Source organism: Lissotriton vulgaris, chromosome 7, assembly GCF_964263255.1.
Source record: "Lissotriton vulgaris chromosome 7, aLisVul1.2, whole genome shotgun sequence".
Classification (NCBI taxonomy): domain Eukaryota; kingdom Metazoa; phylum Chordata; class Amphibia; order Caudata; family Salamandridae; genus Lissotriton; species Lissotriton vulgaris.
The window spans coordinates 1,604,344,044-1,604,363,179 of NC_141695.1; the positions used below are offsets into that span (position 1 = coordinate 1,604,344,044).

At 44.7% G+C, this 19,136-nt stretch overlaps 1 protein-coding gene across 2 annotated transcripts in view; it reads right to left on the reverse strand.

Moving 5' to 3' along the window:
* Positions 1 to 13,565: 13,565 nt before the first annotated feature.
* The window catches only part of LOC147706079 (serine/threonine-protein phosphatase 4 regulatory subunit 1-like), a 342,243-nt gene continuing 336,672 nt past the window's right edge, over positions 13,566 to 19,136 (reverse strand). For both annotated transcript variants that reach the window (XM_086932523.1, XM_086932522.1), the window contains 2 exons: positions 16,641 to 16,782; positions 13,566 to 15,826 (listed from right to left, as the gene is read on the reverse strand). In XM_086932523.1, the coding sequence (XP_086788649.1) occupies positions 15,681 to 15,826; positions 16,641 to 16,782 (288 nt within the window). In that variant the 3' untranslated portion in view covers positions 13,566 to 15,680. The remainder of the gene's footprint in view (positions 15,827 to 16,640; positions 16,783 to 19,136) is intronic.

Here is a 19,136-nt window from a genome sequence, read left to right on the forward strand (position 1 = left end):
CATTACAGGTAGGATAATACTGGGACAGATACATGTAGCTGGGTGGGCGTGTGTAACTCTGCAGCTCTACATGACAAGAACGGATGCATACTGGGAAGTAGCATTTTACGTTTGAGGCATATGAGCTGCAGATTACACACTGTGCAGATTGTATGGCAGTACCCACACCTAGCGGCGACCACCAGTATCCGTCGCAGTAATTTGAAACTGAATTTTTAGTACAGCCTGGTCCACATTGGCTTGTTGTTTAGTTTGCACATCTTCACAATAATGGTTTGTGAATGTGTGCGGTGTAGACCATGTAGCTGCTTTGCATATATCATCTAAGAATGCCATTGAAGCCCCTATTTTCCTTGTAGAATGGGCTTTTGGAGGAATTGTTAACGTACAATTGGCTTTCTGGTAACATATTTGTATGCATTTGACAATCCACCTAGCTATCCCCGATTTGGATATGGGGTTGCCTTTATGTGGTGGTGAAAAAGACACAAAAAGTTGTTTAGTTTTAAGAAAAGTTTGTGTCCTTTCGATGTAGTACAGTCATGCTCTTTTGACGTCTAAGGTGTGTAGAGCTCTTTCTGTGACTGTTTGTGGCTGCGCGAAAAAAATGGGCAATTCAACAGATTGATTTAGATGAAATGGTGGAATGACTTTTGGAAGGAATTTAGCATTAGTGCGTAGAACCACTTTGTTATGATGCATCTGCAAAAAGGGTTCTTGAATGGTAAATTCTTGTAGTTCACTGACTCTTCTGAGAGAAGTAATAGCTACTAAGAAAGCTACTTTCCAAGTTATGAATTGTAATTCGCATTTATGTAACGGTTCAAAGGGAAATCCCATTAACCGTGTAAGAATAATGTTTAAGGTCCACACTGGTGAAGGTGGTGTTCTGGGAGGGATTATTCTCTTGAGTCCTTCCATGAAAGCTTTGATAGCAGGTACTCTAAACAGAGATAGATGTTGTCTATTTTGTAAATATAATGCAATGGCAGCAAGGTGTAGTCTGATAGACGTGTAAGTTAAATTACACTTTTGAAGGTGTAATAGGTATCATATGATGTGTTGAATAGACACATCTAAAGGATTTATGTGGTTGTTTTCACAGTATATTACAAATCGTTTCCACTTAGCAGCATAACATGCTCTCGTAGTGGGACGTCTGGCTTCTTTAATCACGTTCATGCATTCTGGAGGAAGGTTGAGGTAACCAAAATCTATGACTTCAGGAGCCAGATAGCTAGGTTGAGCTGAGCTGGGTCCGGGTGTCTGATCTTTCCATGGTTCTGTGTCAAGAGATGTGGAGATGGGCTTAGTTTTTGGTGTGGTACCACAGATAGTTTCAGCAGTGTGGTGTACCACGGTTGTCTGGCCCAAGTTTGAGCTACTAGAATGAGTGTTAGGGAATGCTGTTGTAGCTTGCGTATCACGAACGGAAGTAGTGGTAGAGGAGGAAAAGCGTACACACATTTTCCGGACCAGTTCATCCATATCGCATTGCCTTTGGACAGGGGGTTAGGATATCTGGCGGCAAAGTTTGGGCATTTTGCGTTTTCGTAGGTTGCGAAGAGGTCTATATGAGGTTGTCCCCACATTTGAAAGAACGGTTGAAGAACTTGTGGATGAAGTTCGCACTGGTGGATCTGCCATGGTGTTTTGTACTCCTGGAACGTGTTGGGCTAAGAGGATGACTTTTAGTGGTATAGCCCATCTCCATATCTGCTGTGCTAACAGAGAGCTGCAGAGTGTGTGTTCCCCCTTGTTTGTTTATGTAGTACATGACTGTCACATTGTCTGTGCGGACTAAGGCAGCTTTGCCTGATACTGGTTTTTGGATTGCTTTTAGGGCTAGAAAAAACAGCTAGTAACTCCAAGTGGTTGATGTGGAGTAACTTTTGTTGCGGTGTCCACCTGCCTTGCATGGTGTGATGCAGTAGGTGAGCTCCCCAGCCGGAGAGCGATGCACCAGCTTGTCAAGATTATCTGAGGAATTGGCTCTATGAACGGTCGGCCCTTTGAAAGGTTTTTTCTGCTCCACCATTGCAGAGGGCGATGAGTCCGACTGTCTACCAAAACTAGGGCTGTTAATTGACCACAAGCCTGGTTCCATTGGCGTGCTAGGCACTCTTGAAGTGGACGCATTTGCAGTCTTGCGTGAGGTATTATAAATATGGAAGATGCCATAATTCCTATGAGCTGCATGAACACTCAAGCAGGAAGCGAGTTTGAATTTTGTTAGGAGAGTTTGCACACTTGTTATCCTGTTTGGAGAGGGATAGGCTAGTGTTAGTTGGGTGTTTATTGTAGCGCCGAGATATTGTTGTATGTGTGAAGGTTGCAGATGTGACTTGGTGTGATTTACTGTGAATCCCAAGTCGTGAAGCAGTTGAATAGTAGCGTGAGTGTGTTGCACACACTGGCTGTATGAGCTGGCTTTTATGAGCTAATCGTCTAGGTATGGGAAGACGTGAATATGTTGTCTTCTTAAGTGTGCTGCTACTACTTCTAGGCATTTGGCAAACACCCTTGGCGCTGTTGTGACTCCGAATGGGAGCACTTTGAACTGTTAGTGCTGCCAGTCAAGCACAAATCTGAGATATTTTCTGTGTGCTGTGTGGATGGGAATGTGGAAGTAGGCGTCCTCGAGATCTAGAGTGACAAGGAAGTCGTTTTGTAACAGGAGTTGAAGGACTTGTTGGAGTGTGACCATATGAAAATGATCCGACTGTATGTAAATGTTTAGAGGTCTGAGGTCTATGATCAATCAATCAATCAAGAATTTGTAGAGCGCACTTCTTACCCGCTAGGGTCTCAAGGCGCTGGGGGGGGCGGAGGAGCTGCAGCTAGTGGTCGAAGAGCCAGGTCTTGAGCAGTCTTCCGAAGGCCAGGAGGTCTGTGGCCTGACGGAGAAGGAGGGGGAGGGCGTTCCTGGACTTGGCGGCGCGTGGGAGAAGGATCTGCCCCCGGAAGTGGTTCTGTGAATGCGCGGGACGGTGGCCAGGGACAGGTCGGAGGAGCGGAGTTTCCCGTTGGGTACGTAGAAGGAGAGTCTGTCGTTGAGGTAGGCAGGGCCGGTAATGTGGAGTGCCTTGTTTGCTTGGATCATGAGTTTGAATGTGATTCTTTTGTCGACGAGGAGCCAGTGCAGGTCTCTTAGGTGCGGGGTGATGCGGTCTCGGCGTAGGACGTTGAGGATCAGGCGTGCGGAGGCGTTCTGGATTCTTTGGAGTCTGTTGATGAGTTTGGACGGGGCTCCCGCGTAGAAGGTGTTTCCGTAGTCGAGTCGACTGCTGACGAGGGCATGTGTGATGCAGGGATGTGGAATTCCTATTGCCCAACGCCCAGGACATATTGTTTGGGGTCAAGGGCAACACGTTTTAATGTGCATTTTGTCCTTGGGACAAGCAGGCTCAACCCCTTGCAGCGCAAACCCTTTGGCTGCCAGTTTGCAGTACCACATTAAGGATCAGGGAAGGGCACTGCCTGCAGTTAAGTTAATATTTGTGTGCATATGTTAATGCTGCTCAAACTTGTATTTATGGTTCATTAATTGAGAGCCTTTATTATTAGGCTGAGCGCTCTCAGTGAATGTAAGTTCTGACTGCACTACTGACAGTGGTTCCAGCATAAAAAGGAGGACACACGGTTTCAAAGTTTAGCAATATGAGACTGTGCATAATGCTCCCAGAATGCTCTCTGATTAGATACAAATATTTGCAGAGGCTTGAAAGCAAGATTAATGATTCTTTGCTTTCAATATAAAATGTTCCTAAAAAATGGAAGTAGAAAATATAGGTTTTTCCTTAACTACTGTAAAGTTTCAGTTACCATTTCTTTTCAGCAATATTTTGTAAAATGTGTTGATGCATGCTAGTATTTCCGCAAAAAATTCATATTAGAAAATCAGTGTAACCAGTTTCAATAAGATTTTGGGAAACAAAAATAAACAAGCATTGGCAAAGCCAGTAGGTCTGACATGGTAGTAAGGTCCATGGGGTGCGTCCTGGGGTTGAAGCTGTTGTGGATGTCAGTGATTTTGCGGTGGAAGAAGGCAGCAAGGGTGTCGCACAGGGCTTGTGAAGGCGGGATGTCGTTGGTGCAGGAGCTGGGAGTTCTTTCACGATGTTGAATAGCTCTTTGAATGAGGTTTTTTTGGTGGTCCTGATGAGGTGGTGATGGTTGCGGATGGCGTCTTTGTGCGCTGTGTGGTTGGCTGTGTTTTATCTTTGAGCCAGATGTTCTCGAGTTTTCGGTAGGTGAACTTGGAGGCTAGGAGCTCCGAGGTGAACCAGCTGGCTCTCTGGCTGGTCTCTCTGTCGGTGGGTTGTTTCATGGGTGCTATGGTGTTGGCGCAGTCCTCCATCCAGCGTCTGAGGGAGTGGGCCCCCTCCTCTGGATCGGTGGGGGTGGTCGGAGGGTTGAGTGCGAGGTGTGTTTCTAGTCGTTCCTTGGTGACTTTGCCCCAGTGACGGCGGAGGATCTGTAGAATGCGGTGGTGGGTAATGGGTTTCTGGAAGGTGAAGTGGACGCAGTGGTGGTCAGTCCAGGTGAGCTCGGTGGCGTGGCGGACGGTGACGTGGGGGCTGGCGGTGAAGATGGCATCGAGCGTGTGGCCGGCGATGTGGGTCGGGGTAGTGATGATCTGTTTCATTCCGAGGGTGGCGAGGTTGTCGACCAGGGTGGAGGAGTTGCTGTCGTTGTTGTTCTCTAGATGGTAGTTCAGGTCGCCGAGCAGGATGTAGTTGGTGGAGGTCAGATGCAAAAGCCACAGTTGATGGACAGAATGCATAACAATGTCATACATTCACCCCAGTACAGAGATCTGGGTCTAACTCCATTTTTTTTGCACTTCACACCACCCCAGTTCAGACATGGCCATATGCAAATCAGCCTTGACCCTGTGCCTCATGGGAACATCCCAGCCCGAACTGCCAAGCCATGTCTTTCCTAGACCGGAATCAAGCATCCTAGGACCGGTTTCTGGCTATCACCCGTCTTCAGCCAGGATAGCTTAACACCAGTGGGTGGAGAGCATGGGACTCACGTCTGAGCATACCCTTCCCACTCGGGGTGACAAATGCAAAAACCACAGTTGATGGACAGAATGCAGAACAATGTCCATACATTCACCCCAGTACAGAGATCTCGGAGGGTTGAGTGCGAGGTGTGTTTCTAGTGGTGGGTAATGGGTTTCTGGAAGGTGAAGTGGACGCCGTGGTGGTCAGTCCAGGTGAGCTCGGTGGCGTGGCGGACGGTGACGTGGGGGCTGGCGGTAAAAATGGCCTCAAGCGTGTGGCCGGCGATGTGGGTCGGGGTAGTGTTGATCTGTTTCATTCCGAGGGTGGCGAGGTTGTCGACCAGGGTGGAGGAGTTGCTGTCGTCGTTGTTCTCTAGATGGTAGTTCAGGTCGCCAAGCAGGATGTAGTTGGTGGAGGTCAGGGCGTGCGTACTGATGAAGTCGGCGATGGAGTTGCAGAATTGGGGACGTGGGCCGGGTGGTCTGTAGATGAGGGTGCCTCCGAGGGTGTCAGTGTGGATCTTGAAGTCCATGTGTTCGGTGGCGGTGAGGGTATCGTCAGTGTTTGTGGAGACATTGATGGTGTTCTTGTGGATTATGGCAATGCCTTCTCCGACTCCATTTGTGCGGTCTCTGCGCGAGATCTTGTATCCGTCGGGGATAGCCACTGCGATGTCTGGTGCGGAGGCTTCGTTCATCCAGGTCTCGGACAGGAAAGCGACGTCTGGTGAAGTGGTGGTGAGCAGGTCCCAGAGCTAGACGGCGTGCTTGCGTGCGGAGCAGGTGTTGAGCAGGATGCAACGCAGCCGGTTGTGTTCTGTTGCTGCGGTAGTGGGTGCCTCAGCGCTGTTTTTGCAGGAGAAGTTGCAGTTCTGGCAGGTGAAGGGGCCGTGGGTGCGCTTGGGGGTGGCCTTGTAGCAGTCGAAGGTCCGTCCGTGGTTGAGAGCGAGGAGGGTGCCAGCGTTGTAGCGGAGGCGGGCGACACGGATGGTGGGGAAGCCAGGGGTACTGGCGCTGGGCGCGATCCAGGCGCAGACGGGCTTGCCTTAGGCGCGCCCGCTGCGCGCGTCCGCCATATATAGCGAGGTGGAGAGGGAGGATCAGGAGGGAGGCGGGTTGACAGGGCAGCGAATGGGCACGGGGGCGGGGCCGCCGGGGGCAGCGGCGGGAAGACAAACTCGGCAAAGAAGCTGAAGAAGAGGAAAGGCAATAAAAACTGGAAAAGCGGGCAGGGGCACAGGCATACACTGGGTACAGAAGTGAAAAAGTGTAGGGGCACAGGCACACAGGAACCAGAAGCAGAAAACGGGTAGGGCACAGGCACACAGCAGCGGGAGAAGAGCGGCAGCAGCGGCGAAGGAGGAGGTCGGGTGCGGGCACCAGGAGCGAGTCAGCAGGCAGGAGGAGAGCGCAAGTACAGGTGGCGCTGCAGCGGAGGGGGAGTGACCTACCAGGAAGGTCAAGGGTCGCTTGACCTTCCTGATTGATTGATTGTTTTTACCTCTGCCTTTGTTATTGTTACCCCTGTAACCTCCCCTTTGGTAGCCCTTACTATATGTGGATTGTGTAGGGGCTTTGTATGAGGTAGGTGTGTCTGAGGAGTATCCCCTGGTGGCGCCTCGATAAGATGCGCGGCAAAATGAACGTCTGGGAGCCTGCGACTGCAGGGCTCCCATAGATTTGGCTGTATCTGTATCCTTTTTCATTTTTTCAAGTGATACATCAACATTGGGTCCGAATAAGTGTTGCTCATCGAAGGGTTGATTAAGTATAGCACTTTGGACTTCAGGTTTGAACCCTGATATGCCTAGCCAGGCATGTCTACGTAATAAAACACCTGTGTTAACTGCCCTGGAGGCGGTGTCCGCTGCGTCAAGTGCACACCGAATAGAGGTGTTTGTAATATTTTTCCCTTCTTGAATAAGCTAATTTGCTCTATCTTTGTATTTATCAGGGAGGTGTCGCATTAGTGATTCTAATTCGTCATAATGTGCCCTGTCATATCTGGCCAATAATGCTTGTGTATTGGCAATACACCACATGTTTGCTGCTTGAGACGCAGTTCTTTTCCCTGATGAGTAAAGTAGCTTAGACTATCTAGTGGGGCAGCTTCACCTGATGTTTGTGAGTTTGCTCTCTTGCGTGCGTTGGAAACTACACGTGAGTCTAGTGGTAACGGACCTTTAATATATGCTGGGTCTGAAGGGGCAGATTTATACTTTTTCTCTATTCGAGGGTTAATGACCAGAGTTCTGACTGGGTCCTTGAAGACTTCAAGAGCATGCTTAATCACTCCATTAAGCATTGGTAATATGGATGAGGACCTTTGTGCATTATCAAAGGTATCCATTAGAAAGTCTTCATCTACAGGGTCTGTATGCATATCTACTCCATGATATTGCGCGGCTCTGTGTATCAACTGATTAAAACCCATAGTGTCTTCTAGTGGGGAAGGCCTTGAGGGGTATATCATCTTGAGGGACATTTGGGACGTCTGGGGTGTTATAATCATCCCACGGGTCAGGTGAGCCTAGAGGAATAGATGGATCATCTATGTTAGCCCCTATATCATCAGAGCTATCATCTCTATTGTCATCCTCTGGTATGAAGGAGGATGCAGGGGAATGTTGTGGTAGGGGAGCAGGTGGTGATGGTATATGTGGAGGAGGAGGGGAAGGAAGCCTTAAAGGCGAGGTGGCCATGTCCTTTTTCTTTGAATGAGGAGCTGGCGCTGGTGTATCCAGTGGTCGCTTTTTTGAAGCTAAAGTTAGCTGCCCAGTGATTGGGTCTTTAGCTAGAGTCTTTTGTGCAAGGTCTGGATGAAATAAGTCCTCTGCAGGAGGCCGATCTTTTGGTGTGGAGGGAGGCTTCAGCACTGAAGCGGTTTCTTTTGTTTTTTTGGCAATGTCCTTAACCGGAGAAGCAGGAGTCTTTTTCGGCTCCGAAGATTTTTTCTACTTCGCAGATTTTTTTGGCTCTGGTATATTTTTTGGATCCGATGGTTTTTTTCGGTACCGGTGGTCTTTTTGAATCCGAAGCGGGTTTGCTTGGTTCTGACCTGGGTTTCGGTGCTAAAGGAGTAGCGGTAGGCTTTGGCGCCGGGGGTTTGGATGTCGACGGGGCCGGTGATGTTGTCTTTTTCGGTGCCTGTAGGTATGTGCCAGCACCGTGGGAAGGTCGACTCGAGCCAGAGTCGCCTGAAGGCTTGGTTAGCTTCTTAGCCGGGCCCGAAGGGGCGGCAGCAGAAGCAGAGTGACTGTGTGCACCCAAGGGAGAGGGTGTGACCAGGGCCTTCTTTGGATGTGTTGAGGAAGGGTCGGGGTCGACGTTCTTACTTATGACCCGCTGTGCTGGAGTGATGTCCTCGAGGTCTCAATCTTCTGCCTCGGAGTTGCTGTCAACATTGTGTTGTTCTGGGACGTCAACGCCTTCTTCAAAGATGTCGTCCGGAATCGGAGCTGAAGATCGAGCCATTGTTCTCCTAGCTCTTCGGTCCCGGATAGTCTTTTTGGAGTGGAAAGAGGCACAAGCGGAACAGTCTCTGGCCTCGTGCTCCGGGGAGAGGCAAAGGTTACACACTTCATGAAGGTCGGTGTGGGGAAACTTCGACCCACATTAAGGACACTTTTTAAATGGCGTCCTTTCCAGGAGCTGGAGTCGAGGCCTAGTTAGGCCTGAAGGCCGTCGACGATGACCGGAATCGAAATCTTCGGTGTTGAAGATTAGCGTAGACTGGGAAAGCGTTCAAAACTGATTTTCTGTAAGTTGGTAAGGATTGCACGCCGAACGAAATCGGTTCCAACACGTAGCGCTGGAAACACATCTGAGCCCGGTGGCGGAAAAAAACAATCTGGGGATGGAGCCGATGCCCATGCGCAGTATCATCCAAAGGAGGAGTCACATATACCGTGACTTCCAAAGACTTTTCTACAACAAAACAAACTGCAAACTTCCGGGCCCAACTCTAGGTGGCCATCTATGCACAGTGTGTAATCTGCAGCTCATATGCTTCGAAAAGAGGGGTTCTGCCATCTAAAACACAGGCTCCCAGGCAGAGAATTCGGAGATAGTATCTGATGAGGCACATCCCAGTCCTGCCCAGATAGATGCCCTCGCCGTCCTACTGCCCACAGCACCCACCAGCCCAAACGCGGTTTGGGAGGCTCCCCTGAGAATGTCTGCATCCCAGCCCAGGTCAGCAACTACCAAAGTGCTAAATCTGTCGAGCTACACCAGTCAGCACCGCAACTGGTGTACCCCGCTTTGCCACATCGGGGACCAATGCAAACCCATGACAGAATAATAGAATTGGTGAGTACAACGCCCAAACTTCTCAGGCCATTTATTTGTTTGTTTAATAAAGCGCGGTCACCTGGCAATCAGAGCTATACTGAAATGTGTTTACAATGCAACAATCTGCAGCATCCAGGGAAGAGAGCCAGAATTAGAAACACCACCCTTATGTTCTTCACACAGGATAAGAGATGTGAACTTAGTGCAACAATTGGGAAGTCTTTACCCAAGAAAACAAGGTGCATTTGATTGACAGGGTTCACCGGCCAGATCTGGATCTCTTGCAGACATGGATCCACGTCCAGCAAGCGGCGCCCACTCATCTCACTGAGCCATCTTATACCCCCCCCCCCCCCCCCAAAAGCAGGCAGGAGAGTGCAATCTCACAGAAAACAGACTAAACACTGTTTCTGTCCCACTAAATGCAGCCAGCATTTAAGAATCAACCGGCATATATGTCGCAAGTCACACCGGAAGGTACATTGCACACAGAGGCTTAACATGTCACCCCAAAGTACAGAATGAAACCCCAGGATTCCAGACTCCAAAACATAACCCAGTATCACTAGTACACAAAGCTACGGTAACTGAACCCGACAATACTACTTCTGACACAAAACTGACTTAAATATAATTTCCTCTATTAAGGTAATAAGAGCAATTGAGCCGCTGCTACTGCCTCTTACACCCCATGAAACAAAGAGCCGAGAAGGTTCCATGTTGCAGATACTGGCTTGAGTGAGATTTGATGTCACCAGCTAAAGAAAGGTAGTGGTCAGGACAAAAGTAGGCAAGCAAGGGGCCTGAAAAATGGAACCGCATACATAAACAGCACGACGGCCAAAACAACTAAAATATTGCGCCAGGAAAGTAAGTAAACTATTTTTGCATCCCACAAACTAACCAAACTTTTGCCGCTATAGGTTTCAAATGCAAAATTATATAAAATATTATGTGCATATGAAATTCCGCACGTAAAAATTAAGCAAACGGATTTCGATGCCTTCACAGCAGCACAATAAGTACCTTAGCGCCAGCCGTCACATAGAAAACTAGTGGTGCGCGCGCACCACAGAGGAGCGAGGGGAGGGAGCGCGGCAGGGAGGCAAACACGCACTGCTGCGCGTGCTAGCCACCGTCGGGAAGGGGCGTTACAGAGCGGGACATGCGCCCACCTGAACACAATCGTGTGCGTTTTTTTGTTAAAAAAAACGTGAAAGCCAATGCCTAATGGCGAAAGCTGATCACATGCACAAGCGTGTGGTCAGCTTTCAAAACCCCATACAAAAGGGCTCTCGCTGCTCACTGCAACGCAGGCGCAAGCCCTAAAACCAACACTGGTTAGTATGGGATTGAGACACTTATGGGATGAGCCAGAGAGCCAACAATTTACCCCAATAAAAGAGATGAAAAGGCTCTATTGGTCCATGGTGGTGAAGAATTGTATAATTACCTCAGAGTCAACATCACTGACGGGTACATTTTTGGCATTCAAGCCCAGCCCACAATATGAGAATTATTGGGATGTTATCACCAAACCAAGGGATAGACGTCTAGATTTTCAATTTCGGGTAGGCTTGTTACCTGTAAATGCATTTGCATGCAAAAGGCATAGTGAAAATGATAGTAAGTGTAAGTTGAGTTTGGAATATCAGGAAACTTACTCGCATGTTTTATTAGTTTGCCAGGCATACCAGGCTCCACGGAAAAAATGGTTGCAGCATTATGTAAGAATATGGGCGTTAGGAGCAGTGCTATTGCAATGAGGATACTGGTAACCCACACTAATGTACATGTGTAATAGCGGTTGCCAAATTCCTGAGTTAGATGTGGACAATTAAGGAAAGAAAAACGACAAAGGTTGTTAAGTCCATCTAAGCCTATCCAACCTAATGTTTGTAAAGGAAATTAAAAGATGTAGAAATTGGCAGGATGGTATTCTGCCGGAATTTGGTTATTATTCCAACAAAAGTTGGAGTTTTCCTTTAATATCTTCAAATAAACCTTTTGTATAAAACTGGTGTACATTTGACAAACCCCGTACCGGTTTTTTGTGCCTACCTATGATTGTGCATTCTAAGGTTCTTTTTGTCGTCTAGAAATGTAAATTGTATTGTAGACTTGTTTCATGTCTTTTTATACTAATATGAATTTTAAGGTTTGTTAGCAAATCATTTGACATTTTTAATGTTTGGAATTCTGGAATAATTGTATATTATTTTATATACCCTTATATTATAATAAGATTTTTTATCTTTTTAATGGTGGGGATGAGTGCTTTTCTACTGTTATTTGTCTTTTGTGATCTTAAATGATTGTAATATAGATTGAATGAAATATATATATATATATATATATATATATATATATATATATATATATATATATATATATATAAACACACACACAAACCGTTACAGTTAGTCTCAGATCTCATGGTGTTTGTGAGATTCATGCTATGCATAAATAGTGATCAGTGCAACTATGGTCACTATATAGTATAGTGTGTTGTTTCTATAGCAGACCCATATTAAGGTGCTCATTAATTCCTGTACCATCATGTTAGAATATCCTAACCCATCAGTCCCTGTGTAAGGTCTGGAATTTTGTAGACCTTAATCCCTAATAAAAGAGGCTAGAACAAGGGGTGCCCAAAAGCTCCTGGTAAGGAATCCTATGAATTTAGTCCTCAACCCAAAATGTCTTCTCTCCAGGTGCCCCAGGTTCTTAAACTTTACAAGGAATTGCCACAGGAATGTGGTAGAGGAATACAGTTGCTTTACTTTTGTCTAACTTCTCGATACCTTTTCGGTGCCACTTAACGGGTGTTGGTGAACTGTTCAACACCATCAGATATAATCTTAAGAGAATGGAGACCCTGGCATGATGGTACAGGAATTAGTGAGCACCTTCCATCGTACATCATCCTAATAAAGAATAAACAGGCTGCGCTATATAGAGATTATAGTGCACTGATCACTATTGTGTTTAGCATATTACATAAGGATGGTGTGATCAGGAGACTTCTCTGTACTCCATTAAGCTCATTCAGTTGGAGTTGAGATATTGTGCCTGACAGTGAATAATTATTTTAGGGTTATAAATGTGGGCGAGTTTCCATCCCTAGTCATTGGTACATCTTTCTCTTTCAAACTGAAAATGAACAATGTTGTTTGTAATGAAAAATGGAAACTCAGGTTGAAATAAAACTGGCTAATTTTAAGATCCCAGGAATGAAGTTATCACCTTGCCATAGGTCGGAAGAATTCCCATTCGGTGTCAATGTGCTGGTCTGAAAAATCTAATCTGGAACACACACTTCTCCAGAAAAAGCCCTCACTGAAAATGCCTACAGTACTCATCTGGGAAGCCTAGTGAATAAATACAATTTACTAAGACTGGTTTACATATCCTGAGCTGGATTTTGGTTATTAGCGCACAAAACGAAATTCAAGAATACATTATAGTAAAAAAGACGATCACAAAAGTGTAATACCTCTCGTCCACCAAAACAGCTGCTGGGTGCATGGGTCTCTTGCATAGGCCAACTACATACTATATTTCAAATTCAACGCTCTGCCAACAATACAAATCATAATGACTCCAACTAATGTTCAGATTAATTTCTTTGGCTGCTTAACATAGCATAAGGGGATTGGAAAGTACTTCAATGGATTTCTCAAAAACCAATGCGAGTACATTATGTATAAAAGAAGTTCACAGGAAAAACGGAAAGCAATCACTTTTCTCCCCTGCTGCTGTACAATTTAAATTAAATTGTGCCAATTCTATTTAACAGGATTTAAGTTCAAAGCTATTCTAAAGCAAGAATGTTAAAATATACTGTTATTTTAACTTGTGCTGCGATGATGCACACATTTCTTTAACTAAAATTTCTATCTGGCTCATCTACAGTGACCATTGGGCAAACCAGAGGGCTACATGACAAAATAATGCCACACTTTCTACATTGTAATTTTCTTCATCCAAAATTGTATCCTTACTCTGTTTTGTGAACTTGGAATTTTGATAGTAGACAGAGCAAGTGAACAAAAAAGGGGATTTCTACTAATGTTGCAATAGGACATTTAAAGGACAGAGGTACTGAACAACACGAAGCAGCCATTAAAAAGTGATGAAGAACTGAAATCAACTTGTACTCTCTTAGATCCACATTAATGCATGCCGCAAACCAAGCAGCACGTGCAACAAAATCTTTTTTTCATCAGACCATGCAAAATAACCACAACAGAAAAAGTTAACATTTATCTTTTTTTTTTAAACCATCACATACATATTGAGTAAATTAATATAAACCCCATCACAGTCAATGTTAGTGCTGCTGTGTTAACTACCTGGCGTTGTAAGATTCTCTTGCAGTGATATAGGTTTTAGACATTGTGAAAAAAACATTTGTTGTTTGCAAATTTCCAGAGCATATTCACATATGTACATTTGTTTTACTGTTAAAAACAATAACAATTCAAAAAACGAGAAAACCATAAAAAAATAAAAATGGAGTATAAGTGCATCCAGGAGAAGTGAGCTTACTAACCTTATAGCTAATAAGCCACTTCGGGTCTATAATAAACTGCTTTATAGCGGTCATCCACAGGTTTTAAAAAAATATTTATCAACATAAATTACTGTAAGTCAACCAGATTTTTACTGATCTTATTTTTTCATTTTTAAGTATATACAGTACTAGATCTTTGTGATAAGAATGGTTGCTACACTTTGAAACGGGAGGAATTGCTCAGAAATTTTGGGAACCATAGACTTTTGAAATGTTCGTTTTCTGGGCTTTAAATACTTTTGAAATTAGTCTGGATTTGACACATTTTGCCCTTTTCTTCAGTGGCGTTATGCATATGGCACAATATGCCTCCTAGTGAAATACTCACAGCTCTTACTATATACTCTTAATTCATCTGATCATAAGTTGCCTTATTCAACAACTATATTGTGGTGTACCTCTCTCCACATACTATAAATACACAAGCATCTCTTCCAAAGAGAAGAAGGAAAGAGGCTTAGAAATTCATGGGCAGACTACCATATGTGGACTTCTGAATCAACCAATTCTACCCGCAAAACATTAGCCTAAACTCTGCTACAGCTGCTGCTCTTTCCTTTTATTCATTTAGAGGTCCGTGGCATGAAAAAAGACCAATTGCTGCAACAAGAATAGTAATGATTGAACGGGTGATCTATTATTGCTGAAATAATATAAAACTGAACTTGTACAAAGGGAAGACACAGCAAATTAAAAGTAGGACTTGGGATGTACACTACCAGTTGTGAGATTATGACACTCAAGTGGCATGGGGGTGGGAGACGAAAAAAGCGCAACTTCTCATGAGGAATAATTTGTATGGTAAAAGTGCAAGGACTTGGGATGAGGGGGGATGTGGTGTTCGTAGCTCAGTGTCATGCTCATTCCTTTAGAATAAATATACGAGGAATGCAGTAAAGTGCATTTTACAGTGTGGCGGGACCTATAGGCGTGTGTGGGGCTGGATCTTAAATTAAAAGAACACCTTTCGATCTACCAAACCACTGCGGTCATACGTCTTACACCTGAACAAGACATGTGCTTCCCTACTGCTCTACTTGAAACACATTGAGGATTTCTTAAACCCTGTTCCTATCAACAAGAGAAATTCCACGGTGAAAACCTTGCCAGAGACGTGTAAACTTTACATAGTGGGAGAAGCAGATAGGGCAGTTGTCTCAGTTTTGTCATGTCATCAACAGGTACTGTAAATTTTAGAGGAACTTACAATAGGTGCAGTTGGAGTGACAGTCTGCTGATAAAATAGTGACAAAGCCAAAGTAGAAATATGTTTGTAAGTGGTTAATGGCTGAAGTCCACCAAGTCCGCCAATTAAATCACCTAATCATGCTCAGAAAGGTCAGAGTTCAACGAGATCCATAGTAAGTAGGAAACAGTTCTGCTTAGAAGAGGAACAAGTTATTCAGACAAGAGAGGGAGTGTGAATGGACACATGTACCAGCAGAAGCCTAGACCCGCCCCACCCCCAGGATAAAAACAAACATGAGCAATTCAGAACAGACTCCCATCGCTTTCAACTGCCACATCACCCATAACTAACCCCTTTGTACAGTTTATTTTCTAACAAACTGATTTAAAAAAGCCATATTATAAAATTATCAAATGCGTATGATGTAATTTTCACTAAGGAGGTCCCCCTCTGACCCGATATATAAATGATTCTTCAGATCCAGCTTGAAAGTATGGTATTATAGAAATGGAGTATACAGGCTGCAGCAGTTAAGTTCACAGTCCATGGAATATGTTAGCTGATGGAGGGCCGGCGCGTAGAAAGTTTATGATAGGTCCATTTGGTTTTCATGGGAGGAAGTTAGTGTCTGTGTTGTTTTGTTTTGGTTCTGCGGTTGCAAAAAAACGAACATCTTGGTCTCTGTCTGACTGCAGGGTTAAAACAGCCCCTTCCACCGCTTCCAGATGAGGATTGCCGATGCTTGTGAAGTAAGCTGAAGAAAAACAAATATATGACATTACTGTTGCAATTCCTGATATATATATATATATATATATAAAAATCACACACACACACACATTTTATGACATCTGCATTTAGCATTTACCTGTAATGATGGTAATTGGTATATTCCCAGTTACCCCCCACCTTTGTATCATAGTTCCCTGCCCCATGTGATTTCTAGAATCCAAGGGAGTACAGGTTAGAATGTTGATGTGGGGGCGTTCTGAGAAACTTGAGATAGTTTAGTCTGGCTTTTTGGGAATACCGGTTAATAATATTAATAAATACCTCTTACCTACACTGTTTCTAGGATCTTATTTGGATTCACACCTCATCAATTGCCGTTCTAGTGAAAGCCATTTTTGCCATCACAGACAGAAGTGAATTTCTCATCGCCCCATCTCTAATCTACTCTGTGCTTTAAGTTACTATGTGGTCAAAAAATACACAGGTTGTTATCCAACTACTAACACTTTGTTCACTCAAATAACTTCAAAAGATTCTGCAACCTGCCCAATTTATGAAACTACAATGCAGACATCAGAAAGAGACTCCAAATTTCCGAGACCATTCACCATTGTTTCATTAAATTGTCCTGTTTACATAAATCTATCATTCAAAAAAGCGTTCAAAAGGCAGGCTCCCAGAGACACACACAACATAAAACCAGTACATATGTAAACAGCAGATCAGTTGTGTCTGTTGTACAATTATATACACAAATACATAAAAACCTAACTCGAACAATGAGTGTTGACCTTGCAGTCTGGCGGAGGAGGAGGCAGTAAGGAAAACACATTTACCTTTTTCTAACAGGCTTCGCTTCAAAGCTTTTGCTAACAGTACTCTGACATTGGGCACAGGATCCGACGTAAGACTTAAAAGACTTGGCAGCAAGTGTATTACAAACTGTTCTGCAGGAATACATTCTTCTTCCACCACAGCCTGAAAAAAAAAAATATATATATATATATATATATATATATATACAGACAGGAAATATATACTGCAAACCGTCTTCTACGACAGTCCTAAACAATATACATCTACATGCTTTTATTTATAATGCAGATTTTCATAAAGTTCAGTGATGGCAACATGTACAGAAGAAGTAGATTTCAAATGAGCATTATTTTTGATAGCTTGTTGGATCCAGCGTTCTGGAGGGTTTGAAGAGTTAAAATAAAGTGTTAGTGTGGACACCCAGTAAGAAATCACCCAACTACACTTACTACAGCAATTTACAAGTTGTTTTCCACAAAGGTATTAGCTCAAAAGTAGTAGTGAGACAATCTGCAAGCAGGATAAACCTAGAATGGTACCAATGGCATGTTTGGAGAACTGACAGTAGGTGACAATAACAATACAGAATTACCAAAGGACACATGCAACATAGAGTATAAACCAAGGAGTAAAGAGCATGGAAATGAATAAACCAATCCATAGCAATTAAGTGAAAAGGCTTGGGTGCTTTAAGGAGTGGATTTAGGATTTACACATGTAGTAAATTCTCCACAGCCATCTATAACCAATCTGTGCTTGAATTGACACTGTAGGCACTTCAATCAGTTGAGTACATGGAGTCTGTAGCTACCTGTCCTCCGCAATCACCTGAGCCCAAAAGAGACACGCTGTCATTACCTCCACCTTGCCAAGACAGCACAACCTTATACCATGAAATTATCAAAGCCGAGGTGCAGATTTTTATCAAAAAGTCCACCAATTCATTGGCTTCAAGGGGTGTTCTTTACAAGCTTTGCAAGTGTCAAAACACAATGGGAGTTCGCAGAGCTCTAAAAAAAGGATGAGGGAAATAGGAGAGACAACATGATGGCAAACATGCATCTGTGACTTACTGTTTCCAGATGAGGGGGAACATAATGAGCAAAAAATAAACTGATAAGAGTAAAAGGTAAGAATTTAGTTCACATGGTCTCTATAGACACGAACAACTATTGAAAGAAAGTGGATTGATCATGGACAAGTGAAGTCTAATGCCATAATAATTATGACATGTAACCCCAATGGATTTAGGTACCAAAGTGAAAGAGCAACAGTGGCTCACACAGTCAGACGGTAGGCACGAGAGACCTTTAATGTTAAACGAAACCCAGGTGCACACAGAACATACTATGCGCAGTTAATTCATGGTGTATTCTTCGAAAGGGGTTAGAGGCGATATTCGCCTGGAAAAATGTGCCATTTAGAGCACACCAAACATGCGCAAGCCCACTGGAGTGCTAAATTAGGATTCATGTGTGGAGCAGGGGCAGATATTGACAATTCAAAGTGTGTTTGCCCACCAACTATTCAGGACGTTCTTGCAAGAGCTGGAAGGCTGGTAGAGGAGCTCATGGGTTAACTGGTTGAGGGGGTGGTGATATGTGGGAGTGAGGCCTGAATGCATTATGAAGCGAAAAGGGGGACCGATCGTGCAGATCAGAAAGATGTGGGACTCATCGAGTAGAAATGATATGCAGAGGCACTAAGATTTGCCTTATCCAGATCGCACAAGTGATCAGGGCCCTTAAAACTGGGAAGGCGATGGGGCCCAATGGATTGCCCATTGAGCTCTACAAACTGCGTCCAGACAACCTGGCTCCACACCTGAAGGCCATGTTCGAGGACTGTAGGAGGGCGAGGGAACTGCCACCCGATCAGAGGTTGGCGTCCATAGTGGTCATCCCTAAGGAAGGTAAGCCAAAAGACAGGTGTGCCTCCTATAGACCCATCTCCTTTATTAATGCCGAACCAAAAATACTCGCTAAACTCCTAGCCATCCGGCTGACACAAGTGATTAGTTCCCTGTTACACCCAGAGCAATCTGGCTTCATGCCCCACCGTAACACTGCTCTGAACTTACGAAGAGTCCACGGAGCGATGGAGCGGGCCGAAATGATTCAAGAAAATGCGGTAATCCTGCCTTTAGATGCCTCCATGGCATTCAACACTCTCGAATGGCCCTACCTATTTGCAGTACTTCTCAAGTTGGGATTTGGCCCACAATTTAGATCTTGGGTTCGGCTCCTCTACTCTGCACCCCTCGCACAGGTGGTGGTTAACAACAAACGATCCGAGCCATTTGAGCTCGGTAGGGTCACCAGACTTTTTGCCCTGTCTTTGGAGCCCCTGGCAGCCTGGATCCGGGGCAACCTGGCCATACGTGGTATGCGGTGGTCGGCAGAGTGGGTGGACCGTATCTCACTCTACGCAGACAACATCCTCCTCTATTTGACCTCCCCTGCAAAGTCCCTCAGATGTGTCTTGGACATCTTCACATCCTTCGGTATATTCTCGGG